Genomic DNA, 12,917 nt, shown 5'->3' on the forward strand with positions numbered 1-12,917 from the left:
ACAGCAATTTTTGGACATGGTACAAAATTGTTAATTTGGTTAATCAAAATACACTAGTTTCATAATTTACTATGGTATTACCTTCATATATATATAAAAAAAGTTGCATATCTAAACTTAACATATCTGTCAAGTGTAACTTATATGATGCTGTTAAATATGAAGCGCATATTTTATGTAAAACTTTTACAACTGAATCTGTATAAAACTGGTCTTCAGCCACAAATTAACAAAGTTAGACTACAACAGCATTTGAAATAATGCAAAAAAACCATGATAGATACTTTTATTCTACAACTGAAAACCTGTACAATAATCAAAATCTAACATTCCGTGTCCTTCTACAAATCTGGAATCAACTATATTCTTGTTTCTATAGTTAATGTAAATTATCTTCAATTCATTGGGCTTCTATCTGTTCACTATAGTATTTACATTGCTATGCCTGCAAAAGAGGGGAAAAAAAAATATATATATATATATATAAAAAATTTAATTAATCTTAATAGTACATTACTTTATAAAAATTATTTAACTTAGTCTATTAATGTGGTTTTAAATGCTACTGTGTAAAATGAGTCATTACCACATGAAATTCACCATGTATAATTTAATAGGCAAACAGCATCAATATTTACCTATTATTATTATCCAAATATGTTGCTACTAAATCACACCTTTAAGCACAAATATTGTTGATCAGCACCATACAGGCTTAATCTGCCTACACTGCAACTGAATGATTCATTGGGTCTCAGAATTTCTGATTACACACCAGGGTGGTCCATATTGCACCATATATATTGTCTATAAATTGTGTTCTGTGGTTGGTTTTCTGTTTGCTGGAAGAAAAATTTGCATTTCCAGGAGAAAATAAATCAGTCAACTACAGAATGCCGGGCACTCAGGATGAAGGGTCCGCAGTCACGAATGGTTGTTAGTATAGTATCTCAAATAGGGCTTTATGATAACTAAAAAAAAAAAAAAAAAAAAAAAGTTTCTAGTACCCCGGCTTGGCCTAAAGCTGAGGAAGTAACGAAAATGTTGTCTATTCGAGTCTTTCTAGTTGTTTTGAATGATAACGGTGGGAAAAGCAACTCTATAACTTCTTCCTGGAGAAGCAATTAAAGTCTTGTGGGGGGGGGGGGGAGACTGGCGGGTGAGGGCCATGCAAGACTCCACGCAGGTGCCTCCCCACCACCACCACCTCAACACTGGCTCTCTGAGTACCTCCTTGCTGGGACAACTCCAGCTTAAATTATTAACTATTTAACAACCTTTTTTGTCACCAAAGGAGAGTATTGTTTTTTTTTGGTCGTTTTACTTTACAAAGCAGTGCACTATCGAAGTGCAATAATTTTTTTTTTTTTTTTTAATTTTAACACAAGTAAATGATAGATTTCAATCGGAATAATTTTCCCTTGATAAGCATCGAATAACGCATAGCTAATGTGATTTTTTAATTTTTAGCTCCATTAGCAACATAAATAGGGGGGGGGGACACATGACAATTACTCACATTTTCCTGTATGGCACTACCATTTTTAAAATTATATTTTAAACCTACTCGTTGAGCTCTTTCCAACGGTGTATAATAAGCTATTGGTTGTCAACATTTTTTGTTCCCCCACACATTTCTCAGACAATTTTTTTTGTCAACAACATTTTTTGTTCCCCCACACATTTCTCAGACAATTTTTTTTGTCAACAACATTTTTTGTTCCCCCACACATTTCTCAGACAATTTTTTTTTGTCAACAACAATCAATATGGCATTATGTTGGCCCACATGATGTACAAACCCATGCAAAATTTCAAGTCAATAGGTTGAGTGGTTCCAGAGATACAATGCTGTGACACTATAAGGGTACTTCGTTAGACTACGGACCCTAAAAACCAATTGGCTGTACTCTGTCCCTCAGATGGTTTCACCTGAAACCATCTAAGGGACAGAGTACAGCCAATTCTCATACTGAGATAATACTGAATCTACACTTTACACAAGCTGTAGCTCCATTTCACTTTGCCAATGCTGCATGACAGTCAACAACACCAAAAGGCAAGTGGATTAGATGTGGTACGTATGAATGACTCCTTCCTGTGGGGAGAGAAAAGGGAGGACGCACACAAACAATAATCAAGAAATACTAATAACTGAAGAAAGAACAGCCAATGCTCTTGAAGCACTGCAAGCAGCAGCATCGCAGTTATTCCTTCAGTTGAGAAGTGTATTGAAAATGTGGGAGCACATGGGGATTGAATTAGAGGCATAAAACTTATATTTATAAGCATCTGAAAACAGTGACTTATACGTCGTGTAAAGATACATTCAATACTCAGTGATAGATACACATACAGTATTACTACCATTGTAATAATTGCCATAAAGGAGAGACAGAAAAGAGGGGAAAAAAAACTGCAGATTTATATAACAATTGACACTTATGATGATTTTCCATCTGTGTGAGTAAGTACTATTATCTTCTCCTTTGGAGAAGCACTACTTATTTGTAAATAATGGATGCAAGTCCTACTATTTTGAATGTCACTGAACTGTTATGTTGACTAAATCAGTCATTCAAAGTAATGGTGCAAAGCTAAATATTTTTGAGATCATACTACTAGGAAAGCCTTAGACCTAAACTGACTACAGTGGTTTCCCCTACCACCCCTCCTTTCAATCTGCATACTATCTCACACATTGTAGCTACATCTCAACTCCTGGTTGTTCAGATCTTTCATATGCTTACTTATCCACAGTTGATGCCCCAAAAAGTAATGGCATGCACTTTAAATAAATAACAGTATGCTTCATTAGGAGCAGCGTTTTTTTATTTAGAGTAGCAATATGGAGGCAATATGTGGCACAGTGCCTGCACAATATATACATCTACAACATATACACAAAATCAAGGCTTTCACTCTAAATTTACTTGAATATTTTTGAGATTAACTAAACTAAACCTTTCTCTAGTCTAAAAATAAAGTTACTTTTTTCAGACATTCTAACTTTTTACAGTGTGCCCATGTATATCGTATCAAGTAATGTGTCTGTTTACACATGAAGTATCTCAAAATCCAGTAAGTAATGCCATCTCTTATTTGTGTTTTCAAATAACTCTAAACAACCTATAATAGAAGACAGCATAAAAATAGCTTTTATGCATCAGGAGGTTGTGGCTGCTTCTGACAAAAGCTGTAATTCAAATCCAGAAGTTCATGAAATTCTATAAACGAATACATAAGTAGAAGATATTACTAGATATTTAAACAATCGTTTATTTTGCAAACTTTTAATTCCGATTTGATTTTCAACAAAGATCAAGTACGTATATTTGATCTTTAATTGATCAAGTGTACATAAAGACCTGTGATTTTTTTTTTTTTTTTGGGATCCTGTACGACAATCTATAAGGGCATCTTATTAGAAACCAAGAATGTCACGAGAGATCTTATTAACTGGTCTTACCTAATGCAATGAACTAGTACTTGATACTCTTGACTAAGATTCAGTCTTTTCTTATCTTAAAAACTAATCAGAAATTACTTCTTCTAGAGGAGTGTTTCCATTTACAATGGGTTTCCTCAGCCTACAAGTTATTTTTTGGTAGGAATTTTTTCCCCGCCATAAAGTGCGGTTCAAGGTTTTTTTTTTTTTTTTTTGTTAGTTGTTGGCACATTGGCTTCTGAGGCCATAATGCACGGCATCTCCCAAGGTTTATGCACTACTCTGATCCAAGCCAGAGGCAGGATTCAAACCCACGACCTTTGGGTTGCCAGGCGGTTCAAGGTGTCTTGTCTTTGTCGGTTAAGCCTCAGGCTGTCATGCACCCCCATACTACATCCATTAGTGTCTTCCTCTTCTTCCAGGATAGCCTTTGGTTATCTGGTTTCTTGCATCTGTTTTACACATCCATACCATGTTATTACTTAATAACATACCATACCATGTTACTACAGAAATTACTTTGGTCAATAATAAGGAGTGAAGACATAACACCTCTTTACTAATTCAAAGATTAAATAATACTCCAGATGTAAATTTAACTGAAATAATTTAAAAGACCAGCATTCTGGGGCATAATTTGTTACAAAATATCAGTCCATTATATAATAACAAATAATTACAGTAATACCCCGAAGTTACGCGATAGGTGGGTCCGACGAAAATCGCGTAAGTCGAATTCGCGTAAGTCGGGGTACAACTTTGCATATAAATACATATAAATTTTGCTTAATTGGGACCAAGGACTAACAAAAACACTAGTTTAGAAGAAAAATATTAATAAAATTGCAGTTCTTTATACATATTAATACAAAATATGTATTAAAAAAACAAATGACTTACGTTAAAAAGTTATTTCGATGTCGATGGCTTCATAAAATCTAACAAATTCGTCTGACGACACAGCGCGTTCCTTTTTTTCACGCAGAATTTCTTCGTAGCAAGCTAATAATTTTTTTATTCCTTGCTTTGTAGCTATAACGCGTTCTTCGTTGGAGTCTTGTTTTCTAAAATTTTTAAGCCCTTTAACAATTGAGATCTTTTCAATTTTCAACCTGTCAAGTTTGCAATTGTCATGTGCTTTTCGCCGTTGCTTCATTTAGGCCTGTAGCACGTGCAATATCACATGGTCTTTCATTTCACTCAAAGCATTTCACAATTTCATATTTTTTCTCTATCGACAGAGGCGGACTGGCCATAAGCCTTACCGGGGAAACCCCGGTGGGCCAGTGTGATTTTGGCCATAAACCATAGTATGAGGCCACTACAAATTTTCCCGGGTAAGAATTTTTGATCCAGTCCGCCTCTGTTTATCCATAATTGCTTTTCTTTTTCTCTCTGAATCTGCAGTGTCTTCACCAGGACGCTTCCTTTTCACACCTTTTAATTTTACTAATTTTTAGGGAATAAAGCACAATTACAAAACGAGGAGCACCCTTGATACGCATAAACAAAGCTGCGCGCATGCAGCAACTGAATAAACAACACCATAAAGGCAGAGATACACTATTAACACCTCACATTTCTAGGGGTTACTACCATAAAACAATAAAAATCCAGTTGCGTTTCTGCAAGTGAAATCTGTTATAAACGGGTAGTAAACTCCATCTAATTGCATTTGCGATTATACCGATAGCTGGAATTGTGTTGGTTTTTACGTTATTATGGTGAAATGTGTTTCCCCTTCACTGATATAAAAAACATAAAAGCAGCAAAGTTGAATTTTGTTCATCTTTCGCTCTCAATCTCCGCCGTCGCACCGTATATCGATAACATATGAAAAACGACCTTGAAGATAGTGGGCGGCAGCGTTGCCAAACGAAAAAATCAAGAACCGCGTAACTCCGAGTTCGCGTAAGTCGGGGTAGCGTAAGTCGGGGTATTACTGTATTTAGCTTCTTAATATTTTAAATTTGCATCTAGTAGCAAGTATTCTCAGACAGTGCAGTCTCACCGATCCTTAGGAAAAAAAAGCATAACCACCACATGCAGATACTCCTTTCCAAGGTCGGCTCAGCACACATATCAGCTGATTTCAGGACCCCTGCACTATTCATCATAGAAGTACTTGCCATTCCACCAAAAAGTGGTCTGATTAGCCCTACACAAATCATTAGATACCATGGGTATGAAAAATCAGCTACTCTAAACTCAAAAGTGCAATCACATATTTATCTTTTCCATTCATTTTTTAAATCCTTAATACCCTGAAATATCATCTTCGTAATCATAGTGATTTTTTTTTTTTTTTTTTTTTGTAATTTTAGTGCTCATCACACATGCTGATTTTTATGAATGACTTTTATAAATGAGCAATTCAGCTGCATATGAATGTTTATCAAGGAATTATTTTTCTCATCAGTACACCATGTATACTGTAAACTTCAATTACAATAATCATAAATGTACCAGTTTTGTTTTTTATTAAAAAAAAACCTTATAACACCCACTTCTCTACAGGTCCTAATTTTAATAGCTAATAATAATAATCACATCAAAGTTCCTAATTTTTTTTTCTTGCTAATTGCATTAACTTCGTATAACACGGTTATTAGGTTCCTGTAAAATGTTGTGTTTTACGTAACCATGTTATAACAGGACTAAGAAAAAGTACAAAAAGGGGGGGGGGGTCACATTCCAAAAGCTAACAAAAATATTTTTTCTACCACTATTTCTTTCACAAAATGTTTAACAAAACTAACAAAAATATACCATTTTAAATTTCATGTATCTTCTGCTCTCTTTAAAAAATCAGTAATCTGGGTTTGTTTGCGTTTGCTTGGTAAATCTTTGTGAATTTCATCATATGGAACTAAGCATTTTTGAAGCTCCCTTTTAAACTTTGGGCTCCTTTAATTCGAGAATCTGCATTCAAAAAACAAGATTCTAATTGCTCAGCTATTAGAATCTTGTTTTGTTGAAAAAAAAAATCCCTGCAGTGTGGAAGAAAAGTTATGTAAAGTGCACATGCACAACTGTCAGAACTCAAAACTACTAACTCACAGGAAAATGAAGAACTGTAAGAGGTAAAACAGGCAAGTCTCACTTTTTTCATGCTGTATATTACATCAGTGTGGAAAAAAAAAAAAAAAAATCAAAAATCAAACTGTAAAGAAAACAGAATGTTTGCAGCAATAGTTTATGTCTAGATATTGTTGTAGTGTGCTGACATATTGTGGGAAAAAATTTACTGTCTGATAAGCTTTCATACCAATTGTAACATCATAATACCCTGCAGTCTTTTCTCAAAGTAGAAATTATTTTTTTTTTATGCCTTCCCCTATGCTTTTTAGCGTAAAATTTGAAAGTTTAGAATTTTCATCTGCGATATCGTAATCTGAATTGATTTAATTTTACTTCCGATGCCATTTGCACCAAATCCATTACGCCGGCTTCTTTTCTACCAGTAATTCTTGAACGTCTTCAGTAATCATATCTTTTTTTATTTTTTTTAGGAGCATTAGCAAATAAGGCCATGTTACTCTGTGTATATTGTCTATAAATTGCCTGTGTCCTGAGGTCAATTTTCTGTTTTGCTGGACGAAAAACCATGCTATCCTTGTCCAACTAACTCAGCCACATTGTGAAAAAGACCCATAAAAATTCCTCCCTTCGTCAACAGGATTCGAACTCTGGTCTTTTCCAGCTGGTGTGGGAAGGAAGGTGATTCTATCAACTGTGCTACCCACAAGGACATCGATAGTCATATCACTAAAACCTTCCCCTCCTACGACACAGCAAGTTCTACTATCGCACCGATTCCGTTTTCTGCCCATTTGATCATATTTCCTGAATGAACTGACTCTGGCCATACATTTTTCGACACTCATTTAATGTTGACGGTTTTACTTCTTTCAGCAATAAAGCTATGATTCTGATACAGTCCACAATTGAGAAATGTTTCCATGCTCCATTACTTCAATAGATTCGGAATCAATTTTTTCCAAAATACATTGTAACAATTTTCTGATGGAATGAGTTTTAAAGGTGGATATAAATGCCTTGATCTAATGGCTGAATGAAAGAAGTTGTATTAACCCAGTACAACCGTGGCAGTAGGAACATAGTCATCCAACGTTTGGATGACTTAATCTTTTGGATGGCCTGGTGTGCTATCCAATAGCAATAAAACTTTGAAATCTAGATTTTTTCACAAGTTCAACAAGTAAAAGTTCAATAGCCCAGAACATAACACGGGAATTCCCCAACAAAATAAAATACAGGGATTTCTCAATAATTTTTTTTTTGACTAGCAAGTCAACAGCAGGAATTCAAAAACAATGGAAATGTTGTTTTCCCTGCACAAAAGCTCAAAAATACCCTGTTATGTGAGATTTACCGAAATTCTCAAACCATGTTAGGGCGAAACCATGTTATATAAGTACCGTGTTGTGTGAACATTGCTGCAATTTATCAATCGTGTTAGAGCGAAACCGTACTGTAGAAGTACCATGTTATATGGGGTTGCCTGTACTATAAAAGCTAAAACTTTATAAAAACAGTCATTTAAATTTTTCATACCTAACTGGCCATTTCTGGTGATTACACTTGATTTTTAAAAAAAATTAAATGAAAGAAAGCCTGATGTATGATGTAGTTCAGAAAAGTGGTCAGCACAGAAGTGCAGTTGCACAAGTGCGAGTTGCTTATGGTTCAAGCTCACACAACTGATAAATATGGCAGTGATTAATTATATTTTACTTTGTGGTTATGCCAGAATATAAATTTTTAATTAATTGTTTTTCCCTCATCATTCCAACTCTTACAAACTATCAAAATAAAGCATATTATAAAACCAATTATTTTTAACTTTAATTTACTAGCAAAGAGCAAATATTTTCATGACATCCTCAAACATTTTATTAAAAATCTCAACTTCCACGTTATTTCTAATTTTGGTTGGTGGGGAGAATAAATAATAAAAGATATCATGTGCTACCACTCTGGTTAAATAAAATTAAAAAATAAATATTATTGCATATTACGGCTTTACGGTGCGTTTAATATTATTACTCAATGGGAAAGAGTTACAAAATGTTCAAAAATGCATGTGCGTACTACTAATTGTCCTCTAAAAGGTGAAGTATGTATTTCCAAAAAGTGTGTGCTGCTTGTAATGGGCTGTTTCTTGATAGCAATATCATTCAAGCATCATTTTCAATGCTTATCTGACTAGGAAAAATAACTTGTGTGTTACTAGGAAAAATTTACTTGTGTATTACAAGGTGTTAAATTTAATCCAAATTCTGCCCCCATTCCATGCATCACAACTTAGGTTGCAAAAGTTGACAGAAACAACTGCCACTACAAACAAATTTTACTTTTGTAGTGTATAAAAACATTGAGAGAGAGACCCATTCGTATTTTCACAATTTCTGTGGAAATGCTAATAAGTTAGACCTAACTGCACTCAAGTGGTCACCGGAATGTTTTAAATATCCCAAGCACCATGCCTTTCATAGACTTTAAAATGGTACAGAAAGTCACCACTTTGTTGGATGTTGCATTTTTTGTGCAAAACATGCATGCACAAGACACGGGTATTCCAAACATACAAAACAAAGTGATGTGAGAAAATGCTAGTTCATTTGCATGTGAGTTCGCATTTTCTCCTATTACAAAAAAAAAAAAAAAAAAAAGAAAATTCAGTTGTAAGGGAAAAAAAAAAATCCCTGCAGTGTAGAAGAAAAGTTTTATGTAAAGTGCACATGCACAACTGTCAGAACTCAGACCTACTAACTTACATGCAAATGAAGGAGTGCTGTAAGAGGTAAAACAGGCAAGTCTCACTTTTTTAATGCTGTGTACTACATCAGTGGAAAAAAAAAAAAAAAAAATCAAAAACTGTAAAGAAAACAGAATGTTTGCAGCAATAGTTTGTCTAGATATTGTTCTAGTGTGCTGACATATTGTGGGAAAAATTTTACTGTTTGATAAGCTTCCATGCCAATTGTAACATATCCTGCAGTCTTTTTCTCAAAGTAGAAATTCTTTTTTTTATAACCACCAAATACAAAATCACTTATTTGACTAAAGTAAAACTGCGGCCATTATCAACCCACTTCGGCAAAAAATATTTCAAAATTGTCCACTTTGATGCCACTTTCGTTTTCAATCTTTTCTGAACATAATTGTGAAAATTCCATGTTTTTAATATTAAAAGCATATATTTCAAATTAATAAATTTTTGAAATTAAAACTCCCTTTGAAACGTAAATTTAAAAACTGCACTTCAACAGACACCTGCAATTGTACAACACCCTGTCACTAACAGGAGCACCTGCTGCATGAAACATTAAGCATGCATGTCAACAGACAATGCTTTAATGTCATGAATCTAGAGAATGTTCTGATTGGAGGAAAGCATGCGGCATTAAACACAACTTGCTATCAATACTTGAAACTGACACATTCCAATCAACATATACATATAATTAGGTTTAACTTAATTTATGAATTTTTCCTAACCGTGAAAATTAAGATTTCTGGAAATTTCAGCTGTATGGACCAAGCAGATGAAGAAACTACGGAAATACTGTTTAGAGTAGAACTGACCCCACATGGCTAACACAGGGTTAACACTCAAGACCACAATAGCAAGCGTGAATGTTTTACGGTACAGGCACTCCCCAACTTACGTAAGGGTTGCATTCTGCAGACCTCTACAATAGTCAATTTCCCTAAATGTTTATGCAGCACTCACAACTATGCTTGCTGAATTTGATTGAAGCAAAAAAAGAAATATTCAAGGAACATGTAAATAGAATTATTTATTAAATTTTTTTTTATCACATGCATAGGAAAAATTACAAAGGTGTATAAAATTACAAAAATTTCAAAATTATAAAATTACAAAAAAAAAAGGAAGGGGGACAGATGCAACGTCAGCAAATTTTACCTTTCGAGCATCGTTGCCAGAATCAACATATCCAGCTAATGCGTATGCTTCTGCAAAAGTTGAGAGCTGTGGAAATTTAGAAGGGGTTTTTTCCAACACATCACAAAATATCTCTGCTGCTGCAGAATCAGCACTGGTGACTTCATCGCATACTTTAACATTGCAGGAACCAGTGCGATACTTGAACCTATAAAACCACTCATTGCTTGCCACGAACTTGACTTGGGATTCGCAGTACTTATCTTTAATATCTTCATAAATACTTCTTGCTTTTGCTTGAATGGCCAGTTAGATTCAGGGGCACTCACTTCTGAATCTGATTTTCCATTCATATTATTAATAGCTTTTTCATCTTCGATATAGCACCTGAACAGTTTTGTGATCGCTGTTGATCTTAAATGCATTGATCCTTTTTAACATGATCTTTTACATGCACACTGTCCTTTAAAATAGCATTCACTTTTGAAGCAGCAAAACCTAATTCTGGTGCAACAGATGACGAACTTTGTCCTGTTTCATACTTCTTAACCATTTTCATCTTCATTTCTAAATCAATTTTGTTTCGTTTCCTAGCACTGCCACCACTTGCACTTTCCTTTGGTTGCTTTCCCTTCACCATTGTAATAAGTAAATAGGAATGAAGAGAAGATTCTGAAAATTTATTTGTTTTTTTATATGATTGAAGATTTCAGCTAAAGGGAAACACCAAAATAACGTAAAACCCACACAATTCCAGTTATCGGGATTATCACAAATGCAATAAGATCGAGTTTATTACCTGTTTATAATGAATTGCACTAACAGAAAGCCCAATAAACTGGAAAGTTTTTATTGTTTTATGGTAGTGACCTCCAGAAATGTTCTTTAGAAAAATATCAACAAAGGAATTCAAAATTGATTCTTACGACAGAACATATGATAACAGTGAAAGGGTAGTGCTCCATTATAAAAATGACATTTTAGAAAGATAAACAGCTTAGCTATATAGAGAAATTTTCAACTTCTGGGGTCTTGGAACGAATTACAAAAAAAAAAAAAAAAAAAAAAAGTGTTATTGGGTTCACATGGCGATATTTTCATACCACCAATTATTCCCACAGGATGCAAGATATGTTTACACAATTTTTTAAAGTTTACACCAGCCGGCAAAAACTAACGTAAAGTCGAATATTACGCAAGTCGGGGAGTGCCTGTACATCGTTTCTTTTAGTTTTGTCATATAATTTTATTTTAATACTGTACAGAATAAAATACAATATACTATTTTAATTATAAATTTTTTTTTTTTTTTTTTTTAACAATGAGTGACAAGTTACAAAGATTGGAAATAAATCCTTACAATTCTGATACACAAAGAAAGCTCCAGAAACACATCTACTTCATATATTACTGTATTCCTGTGTCGATAAACCAGGACTCCTTTGATTTCAAAATGAAGGATGCCCAGAATAAATACTTTCATTTCTAAGCACACGTACACAGGGTTTGCATTTATACAGTCAAAGCTCTTTAGAGCAACCCTCTTTTTAACATCACACAAGTTTTAACGTTCTCTGCGGTTGGACCTGGCCAATTTCTCATTAACCTAATGCCATTTTATAAACAATCAATATAATTTTTGACTAGAGCTTTGATTGTATATGAAAAATTGTCTTTACACAGGACAAGAATATATTACTGGTTTAAATTATCAAAAATCAGGCTAAACTGTTAAAAAGTTAATTCTCTTTTTAAAGTAAGTTTTCATTAAAAAAAAAAGGAATAATTATAATTAAAGAAATTTAAAAACAGCACATAAGTGTTTATATATAAAAATATAAAAGGAACTAAAACTATTCTAGGCTACCTAGTGTACCACAAATTAAAGATACCAATTATAAAATAAAAATGTGCTTAATTCTCTCCTCCACCCCTTTTAATATTCATTTGAGAAATTAGTTTAAATCAGAATGACAATGAAATATTTACAGAAACAATATTTTTATTTGTATAATAATTTCTGACTCTTTTACAATTTAATTTGGGGGAGTAATGTTATTGTAATAAGAATTCAAAAGGGGATAATTTCTGTAACTTACCATTAGCTTGTCTACATTGCTTAAGGACTTCACTGAAGCCTTGACATAAGCTAATATCACTTTGGTTCTGAGTACATTCAAGAAACTGCTTAAACTCAAACTGGCAGGGAGGACCCTGAGGTTGATACTGGGCTGGAGCTGGAGCCTGAGGTGCAACTTCAGCTGGTGCCGTTTCACTGCCACCACCAGAGAAGGCACCGGTCAGTGCATGGCCTACAGTGTGACCCTATAACACAACAAAAATGAAATAAGATCTAATAACAACAAAAAAGAAAACCACATAATCACAACTTTAAATAATTAAACTCCATTGGTTTTGAAAACTGGGTGACATGTATGTTGTAAACCTGAAAATTTATTTATTTTTGATGGTTTCAATAAATAAACTAATTTTAACAATTGGCAGTGAGAACTATGTAACTGAATTTTTGTACTG

At 33.9% G+C, this 12,917-nt stretch overlaps 1 protein-coding gene across 1 annotated transcript in view; it reads right to left on the reverse strand.

Moving 5' to 3' along the window:
* Positions 1 to 272: 272 nt before the first annotated feature.
* Positions 273 to 12,917, reverse strand: part of LOC150088982 (coiled-coil-helix-coiled-coil-helix domain-containing protein 2-like) — a 31,176-nt gene continuing 18,531 nt past the window's right edge. Inside the window, exons 4-5 of the mRNA XM_090370982.1 lie at positions 12,482 to 12,707; positions 273 to 445 (exon numbers count right to left, since the gene is read on the reverse strand). Of these exons, the coding sequence (XP_090227108.1) occupies positions 432 to 445; positions 12,482 to 12,707 (240 nt within the window). The 3' untranslated portion in view covers positions 273 to 431. The remainder of the gene's footprint in view (positions 446 to 12,481; positions 12,708 to 12,917) is intronic.

Source organism: Mastigoproctus giganteus, chromosome 3 (genome assembly GCF_048544385.1).
Source record: "Mastigoproctus giganteus isolate SK-2022 chromosome 3, ASM4854438v1, whole genome shotgun sequence".
NCBI lineage: Eukaryota > Metazoa > Arthropoda > Arachnida > Uropygi > Thelyphonidae > Mastigoproctus > Mastigoproctus giganteus.